The sequence below is a fragment of the Lepus europaeus genome, chromosome 7 (genome assembly GCF_033115175.1).
Source record: "Lepus europaeus isolate LE1 chromosome 7, mLepTim1.pri, whole genome shotgun sequence".
NCBI classification, from domain to species: domain Eukaryota; kingdom Metazoa; phylum Chordata; class Mammalia; order Lagomorpha; family Leporidae; genus Lepus; species Lepus europaeus.
In genome coordinates, this window is record NC_084833.1 from 46,645,006 (window position 1) to 46,662,538 (window position 17,533).

A 17,533-nucleotide genomic window follows, 5' to 3' on the forward strand; every position below is an offset into this window, starting at 1 on the left:
TTGGAAGGAGACTCATGCTCCTCTACTTACCTAACAAAACCAGTCAGCATGGCCTCTGCAGAAGTCCCAGGCAAAGCTGGCACCCACTCTAAGGTAGCCCCTTCCCATCCCGCCCTGGTCCTTCCTGGACAGGCTTCTATTAGAACACTGCATCTGGCCCACAGGTACCCACCTGCTGTATGTCTCCACCACTGAGCAAGAGCTCCTGGGAGTGAGGATGGGTGGTCCAGGCTGGGTTGCCAGCCCCCAGCACTGATGGAGAAGCCATCAACATGTGTCCCCTTCACTCACCCACACACACAGGAAGAAATGAAGGTGACAGCACACAAGCCACATACTTCTTCAGAAAGTTCCAGGAAAATGTGGCATGAAAAAGCTCTCAACAGATTCTGAAAGTTTATTTTTTTTTTTTTGCACCAATGTAAGTTTAATTTCAATTTCTACTTTTTGAAGTTCTACCATAGATAAGGCCTCGGGCCCTGGGGTAGGAAAGGTTGTCCAAAGTGATAAACTTTTTGGGAGCAGAATATACAAGAGTAATTTGGCTTTATAACAGCACTGCTTGCATAGCCAAAAGATGGAAGCCACCCAAATGCCCATCTACTGAAAAATGGGGAAATGAAAGGTGGTCTATCCATAGCATGCAGCCATGGAGAGGAATGAGATGCTGCTCTATGCCACCAGTGCGGATGATCTAGAAAACCTAAGTGTATGTACTGTGTGATTCCACTTCTGTGAAAATCCTAAGACAGGAAGCGTTGGTTGCCAGGTCCTACCTCAGTGAATAGAAGAATAGGAGTGGAGTCTTAATGACTGTGGGTTTCCTTATAGGGTGATAAAAATATCCCAGAACTAGATAATGGTGGTGGCACAAAATTGTACTGTATGCTGCCAAATGTATGCTTTTTTAATTTTAGTTTTTTAAATTTGAGATAACAGTCTGCTGCCTTACCCCCAAATACCTGCAGTGGCCAGGGCTGGGCTGGAGCTGAAGCTGAGAATCAGGAATCCCATCGAGGTCTCCCAAGTCGGTGGCAGGAACCCAACCACTTGAGACATCACTGCCTCTCAGGTCTGCACTAGCAGGGAGCTGCGGCCAGGAGCAAGAGCTGGGTATTTACTCGACTGTGGGACTTGGGCATCTTAATCACCAGGCCAGATGCCCACACGGGACTATACACCTGACTGGAGCCCCCATTTACCTTTCCATCTCACTTGTTCCCATTAATACCAACTGCTCCATTCAGCTCTCACCTCTAGGCTTTGCTTTTGATACTATGTGAATTTTATCACAGTTTAAAAAAAATTTAGTTTGGAACCAGAAAAGACACTTCCAAATGTGTCCAGTGTCCATCCCTCCAACACATGCCATGCAGCCCGTCCCTGTTACACACCTGCCCTGCCCAGGCCAGATTTGGAGAAGCCCCCATCATTTCAGAGTGACCGTGGTCAAGTGGCAAAGAGCCACCCCAGCAGGGGGCAGGACTCCTGGTGTCCAGGCTGCTGCTTTTGCTAGTCTTACCTTCTGTCCATGTGCCTTGCCCACCTCTGCCTCTCCATCTCAATCTTGTGCCAACTGCTCTTTACATCTTGAACCTCCAGGCCCTACCTTTGCTACGTGTGCTGCCCAAGAAGCCCTTTCCCTGGCAACCCCGCAGCCAACTGGACACATCCTTTAAGAATCTGCTCCTGTCTTCCTTTGGAGGAGGCTTTCTCTTCCTCCTCTTCCTCCTCCTCACCACAAACTGAGCTGCGCACTCCCCATGCATACCTCTGTTACAGCAGAGCCCCATTCTCTGCCTCAGTTTCCCCTGTAAAATGAGGACCCTCCAGGTCTACGATTCTCCACCTGCAGTGGAGTTGGGTTCCCTGCAGCTCATACTGTGATAGTGTGTGAGTTTCCTGATGTTTTCTCAGCAATGTTGGGGCAGCACTCTTATTGCACAAGTCCTTGTTGAAGGCCCTTCTATAAGCCCAGCCCTGCGCTGGGCTCCAAAGACAGCAGTCCTAAGTGAAACAGGTGGTGGTCCTTCCCTCGTGTAGCCTACAGTCGAGTGGTTGAGATCAGAGTTACTCAAAGGCATAAGTTAAACTGAAATTTCACTTGTTTGTGTGTCTGGCTCCCTGAGAAGGCTGAGGGCCCCTGAGGAGGACCTGGCTTGTCCAGTGCTGTTTTCCTGGGTCCGCTCTGCCCCTTACTCTGGGGACGTGCCCAGCCAATGTTGGCTGAAAAGCAGTGGCTTGGGGGACTTACTTCACCACCAGGATGTCTCCATCCCCGAAGGAGAGACCCCTTGTGTGATTTCCCAGTGCCGCCTCCTCTGGCGTCTCCGGTTCTAAGAGCAGTTGCGGGTGGGGGTGGGGACTGTTGGCATGGTCCAGTTTCTGCCCCTGGTTGCCTGGCTGATGGAGGGGGAGAGGTAGAGGGAGGAGGAGGAGCCTGCAGTGAGCCACTGCAGGCTGCTGTTCCTGCTCTCGTCAGGCGGGAAGGAGGGCAGGACCGCGAGAGCCGGGCTTCTCTATCCCACCCGAGTGCCGAGTGCCATCCGTGCCTTTTGAAAACCTAAGCCCTCCGACTGCAGGGCCAAGCCGTGCGCTCTTGCTCCATTTTCCTCTGCAGTCAAGAGGTGCTACTCTTCCTGCTTTTCTGATTATGAAATTAGTCACCTTCTGGGAAGCATATTGATAGAGTTTGCTGCACACATGCAGCACTGAGCTATTGTGAACATGGCTTGGGCCTGGGAGCTTTAAGGTGTGAAAGCAGGTGTGAGTCATGCATGGGTCTCCTTCCAGAGGTATCTGGATACCTGGGTGGCCTCTCTGCACCCAGCCAGGGGCCCGCCCTCGGTGGGCTGCTTTCCAGCTGGGGTGCTCTTTAGGACAAAGGAAGGGAAGAGGATCGGGAGGTCGGGGACGGATGGCCCCCCAAATCAGTACACAGTGCGGGGCAAGCCACAGCCCCATTCTCTGCCTCAGCTTCCTCACCTGTAAAATGGGTACCTTCCAGATCTGTGATTGTCTTCTGCTATGGGCAACAGCTGTGGAGTCGGGCTCCCAGCAGCTTAATAAAGTCCTGCCCACCGAGAAGCTCAGTTGATCGCTTCTGTGTGAGGTTCCTGATTTTTTTTTTAATGTCAGGGAAAACTCGCTTATTCAACAAGGATTCATTTGTTGAACACCTGGCAATGAGCCAGGTACTTGGTAGGCTCCGAAGATCCAATGGGAGATAAGACAGATGGGGTGCATCCCTCATGGTGTTTACTGTCTAATGGTTGAGACTGATGTTAATCAAATGATGGCATAAATGAAATTTCCAACTGTGTCACGTTCTGTAGGTAAGAAGTACTGGGAAGCAGAGCTGGAGGAGCTCTCCAGGCAGAGATAGAAGAAGGGACCAAGGCACTGTGAAGGAAAGAGCCTGTCCATTGTGGCTGGGGTGCAGAGGCCAAGGGGAAGAAGGACATGAGACAAAGTTGGAGGGAGAAGGGGGCCCCGCCACACCAGGTCTAAAGAGCTACGTCAGAGGAGTGTTACTGCTGTTCTAAGTGTTAATAGATGCCGTCCGTGAAAGTGTTTTCTCAAGGAAGGTTATGTGACAAATGTTGAGTTTTTAGGAACTGAGTCTAGCTCAAGCCTGCTCTGACCATTCGTGCAGGTTGTGAACTGAACAACGTGCATACACCATTTGCATTGGAGCCACGCGAGCAATGTTTTGGAGGCCAGCGTGAGTGGATAGCAGAAACCAATCAAAACACTGATGTGGAATCTGGGCACGAGATGAAACGATGGTGGCTTGGGCCAGAATGGTGGAACGGGAGAAAGGGGACCTTTAAAGAGAGTATTTAAAGTTCAGCATTTGCCTTGAAGGGTCAGCCCTTTCTCTGCAGGACAGCTGGGCTCCAGGACCTGGGATTCCCAGAGACCCTGCCACTGGGAGCAAGGAAAAAACAAAATAACACAATACCAATTGACTGTGCAAGATACCCGAGTGAGAAGGGTCAGCCTTAACCCAGCCTGCCTGCCCTTCCTTATTTAAAGTCTGTGGTTGGGCCTGAAACAGGCCTCAGAGCAAGCCTAGGGGGTGGATGTTTTGCCACAGTGGCAAATGTTTTGAGCTGTTACTTGGGATGCCTGCGCCCCACGTCTGAGTTTCTGGTTCAAATCCTGGCTATTCCATGCTTCTGCTCCAACTTCCTACTAATGTGCCTGGGAGGCAGCAGATAACCCAAGGGCTTGGGTTCCTGCCACACACGTGGGAACCCCACGTGGAGTTCCTGGCTCCTGGCTCTGGCTTGGCCCAGCGCTGCCTGTTGCAGGCATTTGGAGAGTGAACCAGCAGATAGAAGGGAACTCTCTCTCTCCCTCCATTGCTCTGCTTTTAATAAATAAATCTTTTAAAAGGAAAAAGAGGGCACCTGGCTGCAGTACTTCTTGGAAGCATTACGCTAGCAAGTCTGTACAAAAGGTTCTTTTGGTTGCCAGTTACAGAAGTCAGGACCCACTGCCTTAGCTATAATGTGGGGATCGATTGGCAGACTCCTGGGGCGTCTCGTGGCCTTGATGGACACGCTGCCCAGTCAAGACTCAGCTTGGGCAGGGGTGAAGCAGCTCCGAGGCCCCACCCTGCAGGGCACCATGGCCACCATGATTCAGTACCCAGGGCTGCAGATGCCAGACCCTCCAGAACGCATTTCAAACATGGAGGGGAAGGACCTGGTCATCTCAGCCTGCCTTGTGCATCAGGCAGTTCCTCCTGCCAAGGGTCGCAGATACAAAGGACAGACGGAGCCACACCTGCTCCTGCCTGTCTTTCAGGCCACTGCCAGGGAAGGGGACCCCTGTGCACTGCATGGTTGCCCTCGTGAGACGTCCACTCTGGAGATGCCTCATGGGGCCTGATGGATCTCCCGCAACCCTGTTCCAGCTTGCTGGGTAAAGGAGAAAAGCTTGACCCCAGTACAGACCCAAAACGTGCCTTGATAGGCTAGAAAGAGGGTGTTCTGATTTCAGAAAGACAATATTTACAATATGCAATATATACATAAAACTAATTTTCCTAGCTATTTCTGGAGAAGAGTTGTGCCTGCCACTTTGCACTGCTTGAGGCACAGGAACCTGGGAGCTGAACCCAGGACTGTGTATTACCCAGACCCCACTTATTGCTTCACAAGCATGAGCCTGGAGTCCTAGACCATAACTGCAAAGCCCACTCCACCTGAATGAGCTGTGTGACCTTGTGCAACTTAATTAACCCCTCTGAATCCATTTAATGATCCCTAATTCATGGGGTTGTGGTGAGGACTCAGGGTGGTAAAATGTGTAAAGTGATTTGCACATGCTAAGCCCTCCTTCCACGGTGGAGGGGATGATGGTGGTGGTTGTTCTGCTGCTGGTTCCACGTGGAAAACACTGCAAGATTCTGCTCCCATCTCTGCAGCTTGGCCCCTCCATGGGCTGGTCTTTTCCTCAGGTCCCCCAGATGGGGTGAGGTTACTCAAAGAGACACAGAGTGCAGGAGAGGAGGCCGCCTTCTCTGTGCTCAGGGTTTTGTCTCGGTCCTGGCTCAACAGCGCCCTCTCACGTGTTTCTTTCTGCTGCAGGGGTGAGAAAGAGAACCACGCTGCCGATGACTCCGAGCGAGGGGCCCTGGACATGTGCTGCAGTGAGAGGCTGCCGGGTGAGTCTTCCCAGCACCCAGAGCTCCCAGTGGAGAGCCAGAACACCCAGGCTGATGCTGGGGCTAGCGGAGAGCCTGGTTAGCCATGCGCTTGCTCCAGAGGAACACATTCCGATGGAGATTTGTCTTTCTCATCCCTGAGTCTGTCTGTCCTTTTATCATCTGGAGCTTCCCCAGGCTCACAAGGAAGGCAGCCAAGGGTGTGCAGGAGGCAGAGAGCTGGGTGAAGGGCCGGGGAGTCCAGGACTGATAGGGACATGGCCACTGGCCACGATGCGTTGGGCAGACTTCAAGAGGTAAGGTTGGAGGTTGCACAGACCAAGGGTGGGGTGGATGATGGGAAGAACTGCCTGTCAGCCCTGTTGACGAGCTTGGCTGTGAGTATGAAACTGCTGCCTTTACGGGGAGTCTGCCGGCTGAACCCCAGGCCATTGCGGTCACTACGGAGACGTGGCCTAGGCGCTCCTGGGCCTGGCATATCCCAGTTACAGACCAAATACCAAGGGCACGGTTGTTTAATCATGGAAAGAATAAATGGAAGGGGTGGGGGGACATCATGGTAAGACGTTTTCAGAAAGTCTCTATCATTTTTCTTCTTATAACAATGTCCATTGTAGAAATACCAGGAAATAAAGACAAATTGGAAAAAAGAAAAGAAAAATCACCATAATCCTATAGCACAGCATACATTACTGTATCTCTCCTTCTAAATATGTGACTTAAAAACAGAATCCTTTTGGATTCTAACTTAGAAGTCCCAAAACTGTAGCTCGCCAGAAACCTTGTGATTGGCAGGGAGACTTAGAATGACAGTGTTGAAGATAGACATTGAAAGCAACAAGGTGTGACTGCTCTGTTGTGACTCCTCAAAATAAGCAGTTCTTTGATTGACACTGTGTGTCAGTGCCCAGGCTCCTGAGGAACCAGCTCCTCATACAACCTCACCAGCAACCCTTCAGTGCAATTCCCCCCTTGTCCAGTAGGGGGTACTAGCACGCAAAACACCTTGGATGGCCTAGTAAGATGGTCTTGGGATCCTTGTGGGGACCAGAAAAAAAATTCACTGAAGGAATGTGAGAACCCTCTGGATATCTGAAAGACTGTCTCATAGAAGGGACACAGATCCACTGTGGTATCTTAGGAGAATGACCCAAGCCCAACACCTAGAAGTGTGGCTGCAGAACTTGCTGATTCTACCAGTGATCCTGTCCTAGAACCTGAGCGTTCCAGAGCGAGTGTGTCTTCACCAGAGGCATCCAAGTATTGGCCAGACATGGCAGGGGAAATTTCCACACTGGGTGGGAGGTCTAGATGACATCAAAAGTCCCTTTCAACTATTAAACAGTTCTGTGATTCAGATGTGAGTCATAGAATTCGGAGATGATTCCACAATCAGGGCCGGCCCCGCTGGCTAGAAAAAGTTCAGGGGAAGTAGGACATGACTTAGAGCAGTGCAGAGAGTAGCCTGGTGGGGAAGAAAGATCGTGGGGTGTGGTATCTGAGTCTGGCTCTTCTGCCTGCAGGCTGTGTGCTTACGTGCAAGTCACTTATCGTTGCTGGACCTCCAGTCCCTGTCTATAAATGGAAACACCAGCAATGTGAACAGGGTCCCAAGGGAGTAAAGAAATGTAATCAGTCATTCATTCAACGAACAACTGGGCACCTACTGTGTTTCAGATCCTGTATCAGGTGCTAGGCATATAGCAGTAAATGCACCAGTTATAACCCCTGCCCTGATGAAGGTTCATGGATGAATTCTGCTTTGAGCTGCTTCTTGAAATAGGAAAGGAGCCACAGCAGAGAGCTACAATAATACATATCCTGTTGAATTCTGACCCTTTCTCTCACTCTTCCCCAAGAGCCAGCCAACAGCATGGAATGGCAGAGGGGTGTTGGTCACCTCCAGGGGAGCTCGCATGTTGCCATCCTCGTGCAGTACCTTAGGAAGTCAATACCGCTGGGTCTCCCCATCTTCCGTAGGAGAGGACCATGCCCGGGAAGGCCAGGCAGCCTGTCCAAGGTCACTTAGCTGGAGTTGGGTGGACGGACTTCAGGCAGTCTCTCCCCAGAGCCCATGTCCTCTGTTTTGTCTCCATCATCTCCTGGAGCACTGGGGACTGAGGCAGGAAGACATACGGTCTGTTTGTCCCCCAGGAGGGGTTTGGAGGAGGGAGGCAGTGTCCCTGTGCCTGTCCCTGACTGAATTCTTCCTCTGTTAATCCCTGCCTGCCCAAGACCAGGGCAATTGTCTGGACTCCCAGGCTGCCATCCTGATGCGGGATTGTCTGGTCCGTGGAACCATGAGCTCTTTGAAAGCAAGTACCTCTCCATTTCATCCCTGAGTCCTCCATGTCCAGAATCTTTTCTCTTAGGACTTCATGCATTCGCTGTGAATTGAGCACCTGCATGTGCTGGGCACTGCTGTGGGCACTGGAGGTTCAACAGTGAGCCAAACTGAGAAAACCTCCTGCCCTTACAGGGCGGTGTTACACGCGGGCTAAGAGCAGAGCCTCTGGACCCCCTGTTTGGCTCTGCCACTTACAGTGGAATGACTGTGCCCAAACGACTCCACCTCTCTGGAGCTCTTATTTACAAGGGAAGAACACGGTTCACTGCTGCATAAAGTTATTAGAAGATGCTGTGAATTAGCAAAGGGCTTAGAACAGTGCCTGCTACATAGCAAGGGTCATATAGACACCTGCTGTTAAGGGAAACAGTAAATAAAGTATGTGATATGTGATTTGGTAAGTGCTAAGAAAAAGGGGATGGGGAGACCTTGGGGGAGGGGTTTTGGCATGATAGATACAGGATCCTGAGTGAGGTGTGGAGCAAACTCTCAGTCGCTGTTTGTCAGCCAAAGCCCCTGACCTGTGCCACAACTTGGACATAAAAGAAATGGAGGTGCATAGACCAAGGGAGCTGGGATGCTGCTGGGCTTTTGGAATGTGCCCATGAGCACCGCAGAAACTCCATAACGATGCTGTAGAAAAGCAGTCCTTGCGTGGTCTCTGCCCCCTACTGTCTTCCCCACGCTGGACAAGGTGCAGGCAGCCATGCCTGGGTGACTCATTGATTCCCACACACCTCCAGCAGGGCGGCATGACCCACGTTCCCCGCCACGGTCACCAGGACCGGAGCCAGCACCAGGCAGGTCATGCAGCCCTCTCGGATTGAGATTTCCTGGGGCGGGGGTGACATCCTCAGGCTTTGCCAACACCCTCAGGCAGCCTGCAGCTGCCCCAGGACCAAACGTGCTAGCTCACACCCACCCCCGCCACCCAGGGCACTCCCACACATGCTCACACACGCGTGTCTGTCCTCACCTGTCACAGCACGTGCTCTGAGACACACATGCACATCCCAGCACATGGGCGCATGGCCTGTCTCCGCCTCCCAGGGCCCCGTGGGGGTGGACACACACCTCCAAGTCTTTTTCGTCTTGCGTGCAGCTCTCTGCTCCAGGCTCCTCGCGTGCTTCCTGGAGTCGGCCATCCTGCCTCGCTCTCCTGTTCCTTCTCATGCACGCTCACACAGATCAGGAGGCGCGCTCCTGCCTCCATATTCTGCTTCTCCAGGCCCTTAGTCCCACACAGTCCCCAGGGACTGGTGTAGGTGCTGGGTGGCTCCCCAGCCACCTCCTGCACCCCATGGGTGCTCACATGCACGCATTCGTATTCTCCCTCTTGCATGTGTGCTGTGTCATGTGATCGGCCTCCTTCTCTTCCACTCTCCCTTGCTCACTTGCACACCGGCACCCAAGCACGTTGGCACATTCCGACTCACACTGCCCCTTTGTGGTGTGTGGTGTTCACCCTTGCAAGAGGCCAGTGCTGGGGCCTCTGCTTCTTCCCTGGCCAGCACCAGCACAGGGCCAGCTCAGGGCGGCACCTTTCCTGAGGGCACAGGTTGAAAGGAGGAGGTAGATTAGGCAACAGCAGACTCCAGTGGTGGCTGGTACATGGAACAGAGCAACGTCACCAAGTGTTGTTTTCAGTGTCACTAGCGGATGGACTCATGGGCAGGCCCATACAAAGGAGGCCCCTAGTGATGCACCAGCCCCCAGCACTCAGTGTGGTACTGCAAGGGCCCTTGCATGCATGTGGATGCTTTAGCCTGTGTGCCCAGGCATGCTCCACCACTCTCCCCCAACAACTGTCCCATGACCACCTCTCGAACCTAAAGGTACGCAAGTAGAAGGCAGTGTCTCTACCCAGAAGGGTATCCCTGGGAGAGAGAGACCCACATAGACTTCAGACCAACCGGGCAAGGAATTGTGGAGTCCTTTCATAGCCAGAGCACCAGGCCTGGAAAGGTGGGCGTGGACGCCAGATAGTCACAGGCTCCAGGTGGGCGCATCTCCCGGGCCTCTCACCTGCTCACCTTGCGAGCAGTGGCATGGCCAGAGAGGCAGTGCAGGGCCCGAGTTGAAAGACAGCACTGCTCTTGGGAACAAGGTACTCCCAGCATCTCCTGTGGCTGGTAGCTGACTGGAGCTTGGCCACCCCAACCACTTTGAGGTTTGAGTGTGGGTTTATGCCTGAGGAGGCCAATCGCCCTTTTGGTAGGAACAGCCAGCTTCTTAGACTAGTGGCACTGGTGCCTGCTCTCTGGCTTAAATCCTGGTGTCTCAAAGGCCTGGAGCCCAGCTCTAGGCACAATGCTCTGTCTCTTTTTTTTTTTTTTTAAGATTTATTTCCCCTGCGGTGCCGTACTCCAGGTTCTAGTCCCGGTTGGGGCGCCGGTTCAGTCTTGGTTGCTCCTCTTCCAGTCCAGCTCTCTGCTGTGGCCCAGGAGGGCAGTGGAGGATGGCCCAGGTCCTTGGGCCCCTGCACCTGCATGGGAGACCAGGAGGAAGCACCTGGCTTCTGGCTTCGGATCGGCGCAGGGCCATTTGGGGGGTGAACCAACAGAAAAGGAAGACCTTTCTCTCGGTCTCTCTCTCACTGTCTAACTCTGCCTGTCCAAAAAAAAAAAAAAAAAGATTTATTTATTTGAAAGTTAGTTACACAGAGTGAAAGGAGAGGCAGAGAGAGAGGGTCTTCTCTCTTCTGATTCCCTCCCCAGATGGCCGCAACAGCCAGAACTGTGCCGATCCAAAGCCAGGAGCCAGGAGCTTCCTCCTGGTCTCGCACACAGGTACAGGGGCCCAAGACCTTGGGCCATCTTCTACTGCTTTCCCAGGCCATAGCAGAGAGCTGGATCGGAAGTGGAGCAGCCAGGACTGGCAGCAGCACCCATATGGGATGCCGGTACTGCAGGTGGTGGCTTTACTGGCTATGCCACAGCGCTGGTCCCTGTTCTGTTTCAAGTGGTTATCAAGTGCACCCTCCTGGGTGGTCTAAGCAAGAGGCCCCCTCCCCCCACACACACACCCGGGCTGCCACTTTATAATGTAAGGGGATGGAGGCCTGCTCTGAGGAAAGCTGTTATCCTAATCCTGCAGCGACTCCTCTGACCGCAGGAAGGAGCAGCTCTCACACCGCTGAACAGGTCGTGCGCCAGAAGCCAACAGGGCCTATAGCAATGCAGCCCGACCTTGTTATCAGTTATGTTTGATTGAGTATATGCCAGGCACTGGTGAGGCAGTGAAGAGGTAGGCACACGTGGTCCCTGCCTTCAGACTGTACAGGGCACCATGGAAGGATGCAACGATGATGCAACCCTATCATGGTGGGTCAGGGAAGGCTTCCTGGAGGAAGCAGCCAAGGGGATGAATAGGGTCCCAGTCTGTGTCTTTAGAACTCTTCTGTCAAACATTTTAAGGAGCAAATTAACCAAGTCATCAGGGGTCGTGTCCCCCCTCCCCCCATCTGCTAATCCCTGTTCTCCCAGAGCACCCCCGCCCCAAATCCAGTGCCTAGTGGTTGTTCAGACTGGCCTGGAAGCAGGTGCAGAAGCCCAGAGGGACAGAGAGGCTAGACTTGTGTACGGCAGTAACAACGAGATGTCCTTTCTGCCTGTGGACGCTCAGCAGCCTAACTAGCGTTGGTGTTTGTTTCTTCGTTGGGTTGATGGCTCTGCTTGTGTCCCAGATCTTTAACACATCTCAGGATATTCATTTTGGCTGATGACACAGTGAGTCCTGGGATGTGAGTGCCCAGAATGGAGAGTTAAAGAAAGGCAGGACATCGTTGGACTGTGCTAAGGACACTAGTTGGGTGGCCTTCTGCAGTGACGCCATTGTACTGAGAAGTACCAGTCTAGGACCCACTGGCCAGTGCTGGTACATGTTAGCTTTTCCCAGACACCAGAACAGGTGTGGAGGCAGGAAGCCATCTAGATGGGCCTTCAGGTGATGCGGGGGAGGCCGATCGACCTGGGCTCAGATCCCAGCTCCACCGCTGAGCATGAGCTCAAGAAAATTACCTCGCTACCTGTGCTCCAAATTCTCCACTCTAAGGGTAATTCCATAGTAAGATCCTGTAGCGTTGACGGGTGTAAAGTGTTTATCACGTGATGTACAGTCCGTGGGAGTGAATAATGATGGAGATGAGTGTCCGAGGGTGTGGAGGCATCAACAGAAACTCCTGCACTTCTTGTCGTCGCTGTTCCCAGCGCTCAGCCATCCAGCCCAGGGCGGGCAGGCCTTCAGCAGGGGAGTCGGTAGTGTGGCCCTTTCCTGACTGCCCGCCACAGGTCTGGGCCTCGCAGAACCTGCATGGCCACAGGCAGGAATACTGACTGCTCGCAAAGTCAGCCAGGAACAGGGGGCTCAATGGATGGGAAGGACGTTTGTCCTCACCAGGATAGAAACGGTTCTGATATTCTAAGAAGTTGCCTGCATGAGTGATGACACACACACACACAAAAATTCTTTGTAACTGGAAGAATTCAGCTGGTCCAGTCCTCTGCCCTGCAACATCTGATGCCAAAGCCATTGCAGACAGATGGGCATCCGTCATAAGCAAGGGGTCTTCACAAGGCTCCTGGAAAATGTGTATGTTGTAAAAACTATGTGTGGGTCACAAAATTTCTGCACCAAAATAAATAGCTTTTAATTAAATTTCCAATGAAATTTTTGAAGTGCCCTTGTACGTATGTTCTGTCCTTCTACCCTGACAAATATTCGTCAAGGAATTGAAAAGCCAGGTTTAAATCTTTATTTTAAGATTTATTTTATTTACTTGAAAGGCAGAGTTACAGGGAGAGAGAGAGGTCATCCATCTGCTGGTTTACTCCCCAGATGACCACAAGGGCTGGGGCTGGGCCAGGCCAGGCCAAAGCCAGGAGCCAGGAGCTTCTTTCAGGTCTCCCACGTGAATGCCGGGGCCCAAGCACTTGGGCTGTCCTCCAGTGCCTTCCCAGGTGCATTCGTAGGGAGTTAGATTGGAAGTGGAGCAGTCAGGACTCAAGCCAGCACCCATATGGGATGCCAGTGCTGCAGGTAACAGCTTTACCCACTGTGCCACCATGCCAGCACCCAGTTTAAATTTATAATTCTGGCTCTGCTCAGAGTTCTTCATCAAAATACAGCGTCTAGGAAAAATCAGCCTCCATCCCACCCCAGCTTAGTCCAACACCAAAAGGACACTTGTGCACATTTATATGCAGGCATAGCCCAGCCCACGTATCAGAGATCCAAACACACCTTTTGCACCCAGGTCCCTCAGCCAAGTCTTAGAATGCACACAGCAGTGCAACAGGCAGCTCTGGAGCCATCAGAAAAGGGGACCACTGGACCTTGGAATCAGGCTTGGGCAAGGAATTCTGGGGCTTGGGATCCTTAAAACATAAACAGCTTTTAATGAACTGGAGGACATCCCTCTGGCTCCCTGGAGCGTGTCTGGGAAAGGATAGAGGCAGAGCCTTCCAAAATGTGAGGCCAGGACAGGAGCCGCTTTCCTGGATGGCAGGACGGTGCTGAGTGGATCTGCCCTTGTGCTGGACATCAGGCTCCGTGGGTCCAGCTGTGGGTCCAGCCGTGGGCAGCACCCTTCACAGAGGGGCTCAGACAAGCCTGGCTCTGCTCCACCCCGCCCAGCAGACGCCCACGCTGTGAAGTAGAAAAGCAGCCTTCTTGTGGTAGTCTTCAGCATTCCGTGAGAGGATGGATCAGCGTGGAGTCTATAAACCATGAAGTCTAGGCACTCGTCACTTTTTGTGGCTTCTAGTTGTTGAATACGGAAACCCTAGACATGAATGAATTTGGGCTTTTCAAGCTTGGGATCCTGCACCGATCATTTTATAGCTATAAACTTTGGCATTTCACATGACTCTGAAAATAATGAAATAGGTAAGAAATGAAATAGGTAAGACTGTTTGTTAGGACTCCAGTGCTGTTTTTTTTTTTTAAAGATTTATTTTATTTATTTTAAAGGCAGAGTTACAGAGAGAGGGAGAGGGAGACAGAAATCTTCCATCCTCTAATTCACTCCCCCAATGGCCGCAATGGCCAGGGCCAAACCAGACTGAAGCCAGGAGCTTCATCCAGGTTTTGTACATGGATACTGAGACCCAAGCACTTGGGCCATCTTCCACTGCTTTCCCACACCATCAGCAGGGAGCTGAATCGGAAGTGGAACAGCCGGGACTCAAGCCGGCGTCCATATGGGGTTCCGGCACTGCAGGCGGCAGCTTTACGCTACGCCACAACACCAGCCCGATGGTGTTTCTTTTTATCCTGAGTGATTAGAACTGGACCAGGGAGAGTCAACAGCAAGGAAGGAACTAGGCTGTCTGAACCAGCTGTACCCCGTATGTCAGCCAGAGTTGCATTGCCTTCCAAAATACAGGCGGGAGGCAGGTGTTTAGTGTTCAGCCTAGTGGTTAAAATGCTGCTTGAAACTTCCACATCCCACGGTGGAGTGCCTGAGTTTGAATCCCAGCTCCACTCCCAGTGCCAGCTTCCTGCTGATGCACTCCCGAAAGGCTGAAGTAGCTGAGTCCCTGCCACCCCTGTGGGAGACCTGGATTGGATTCCCAGCTCCTGACTTCAGCCTGGCCCAGCCCTGGCAGTTGCAGGCATTTGGACAGTGATCCCCTGGATAGTAGCTCCCCCTCCCTAACCTCAAAAAAATAAAATATAAATGAAGAACCTGCCCTGAATCGCCTGTGGAGCACCATTTTTCTGGACAAAGATGAGGCTTGGCACATAGCACCTCTCCTCTAAGGACAAGCATCATCTTCCCTCCTCTCAGCCCTACTCAGGCTTTGGCTGTGACCATCAGATCTTTAAAAAAGATCATCCTTTGGCCCCCATCCCTGTTGAATGTGACCTAGCTTCGACTAGGTCCCCATCCCAGACAAACCCGTTTGGAATCAGTCTTCAGTCGCTCCCTCAGCCCAGTGGCACACACTGCCAGTCTGAGAAGCCCACTGGACCGTCCTGGTATCCAGCAGCAGGACCAGCGCTTGGCCACACCCAGCCTTTTAGACCTGCCTCTCCTCAGTGGCAATCTGGGAAAGGCTTAAACTGCTTGCCTGGGTTATATTCTGTTGCATAACAAATTAGTCCCAAAACTTTGCAGCTTAGAAAGAAATTTATTATCTCACACAGTTTGTAAGTCAGGAATCCAAGAAAAAGGCTTAGCCACATGGTTCTGGCTTCATCTTTCACAGCATCTGAAGACATCGCCCAGAGCTACCCACAACTGGGGCTAAACATCCATTCTCAAGCCTCCTCCTGGGTCGTTGGCAGTCATTGATCAGTTCTTTGCAGCCTGTCAGCCACGGGTCTCAGTTCCTCACCATGCAGCCCCTGCATTGGCTGACTAAGTGACCACACAACATGGCAGCTGGCTCCCCCAGAATGTGGGGGCCAAGGCAGTACCTGCGAGGCAGCAAGAGAGTGTCCAAGGTGGAAGGGGCAGTCCCAGAGCCTAAATCTGAGGAGCCGCATGCCTTCACTTGGGCTGTGTGCTGTTGGCCACACGGACCATCCGTGGTAGCACGTGGGAGGGACTGCCCAGGGGTGAGTGCCAGGAGGTGGGCGTCATTGAGGGCCACCCTGGAGGCTGTTGACCAGATTGCTTAAAAGTGAAGCGCTGCGTTATGGTAAGTGGCACAGGGAGACAGATTCCACATGTGGAACTTAGAGTGGTGAGTCCTGGAGACTAGTAAGGGTGGGGAGGAAGGGCAGAGATGTTGGATAAAAGGAACTGAAAAACACAGATACAAGTAATGGGTTCTAGAGTTCCATAGCCCAGTGGGGCAACCATGGATCACGGTAACATATTAGGTGCTGTACTGAAAAGCCGCAGCGAAGGAGCTGGTGGGCTCCAAACGTGGACAGCAGGTGGAGAGGTGGAGATGCTGATCGCCTGATACGTCCAGTTTCCACTGTGTGCGTGTGTGGGAATACTACAGTGTTCCATGAAGTTGTGCAGGTATTACACATTCATCAAAAATGTTAAAAATGTAAAGCATTATAAATCCTTGTTATGCAAAGAGACATAGTCTCAGGAAGTGCCTATGTATAGAATGATCTAGGGAACAAAAAAAACTTTATCCACAAAGAAAGAAAAATACCAGAAAACATGGCACATGGAAACCAGCACCTTCCTCAGTGTGGTGCCTGTGGATGGCCTGGTTTTTCTCTGTGCTTGGTTTTTAAGGGGGCTGTCTCTCCATGTTGTGTAAAATCGTAAAAAAAATCAGACTGACAGCTCCAAAATATGAATTACTCCTTACCAAGCAAGAGGGGTAGTTGGTGGGGGAGGGTGCCCTCTGGGTGGAGTCACCTCCCTTCGGGGTCAGGTGCTCACCCTGGCAGGCCCACTACCCGAGGCTAACCCGACTCTAGGGGCCCTACTAGAGCCTAGCCAGTCCTGAGGGAGAATCTGTGGAGGTGGCCACCAACGCCTGGCCTCCCCTCTCTCAGGAGAAAGCCAGCGAGTGACTCGGCGGCCATGGTGCGAAACCAGCGGGGGGGAAGGGGAGAGTTGGGAGTCGCTATGACAGCCAGCTGTGCTCCAGCTAAATGCACAAGCCTCTTCCTCCAGGGGTGTTAGCCCTCCAGCAGCTGTGGCCTCTCTCCCCAGCTCTCCCCGCCCAGGACTCAGACAGGAAGGGAGAAGGGCTCTTGGTTTCTGTCCATCCCTTCCCTTAGGAGCGTGACCCAACCTCCAGTTCGGTGGATTTGTTTGAGGCTTATTTGGAGGACAGAGGCAGTAGTTACTGGGGGTTTTCAGAGCACTGTCTACCATGCTCCTCAGGGCACTGGCCCCTCTCTGGTTCCACTTGCTTATTGGTTGATTCCCTTTTGCCTCCCACTGCTATTCCCCTCTGCAGTTCCTGTGTTTGGTGTGTATTTCCTGTTGCTATGTGCCCTTGCAGGAAGGTGGCAATGTTTTGTGTCATATAATTTTTATTTGCATGTGTATCATGCAAACGGTCCCTGATTTACAATAGTTTAACTTTCAGTTTTTCAATTTTATAATGGTGCAGAAGTGGTCCACACACAGCTGAAACTGTCTTTGAGCTTTGATCTTTTCCTAGGCCAATGATTTGTGGTATGTTACAGTCTTGCAACATGGGAGCAGCAAGCTGCAGGTGTGAGAGGAGACAACTGATCCTCTACAGTGTGCTGTGACGTTGGGTAGCTTAGGTGTGCTTTAATTATTTTTTTTAATTTTTTAAAAGATTTTATGTATTTATTTGAAAGGCAGAGTTATAGACAGATAGAGGGAGAGACCGAGAGAAAGATCTTCCACCCACTGGTTTACTCCCCAAATGGCCACAACAGCTAGAGCTGGGCCAATCCAGAACGAGGAGTTTCTTCCGGGTCTCCCACATGGGTGCAGGGGCCCAAGGACTTGGGCCATCTTCCACTGCTTTACCAGGCCATAGCAGAGAGCTGGATCAGAAGTGGAGCAGCCAGGACACGAACTAGTGCCCATATGAGATGCCAACGCTGCA

At 52.1% G+C, this 17,533-nt stretch overlaps 1 protein-coding gene across 1 annotated transcript in view; it reads left to right on the forward strand.

Annotated features, from left to right (window-relative positions):
• Positions 1-649: 649 nt before the first annotated feature.
• The window catches only part of PTPN5 (protein tyrosine phosphatase non-receptor type 5), a 43,811-nt gene continuing 26,927 nt past the window's right edge, over positions 650-17,533 (forward strand). The window contains exons 1-3 of the mRNA XM_062197495.1: positions 650-709; positions 5,471-5,484; positions 5,601-5,677. Of these exons, the coding sequence (XP_062053479.1) occupies positions 650-709; positions 5,471-5,484; positions 5,601-5,677 (151 nt within the window). The remainder of the gene's footprint in view (positions 710-5,470; positions 5,485-5,600; positions 5,678-17,533) is intronic.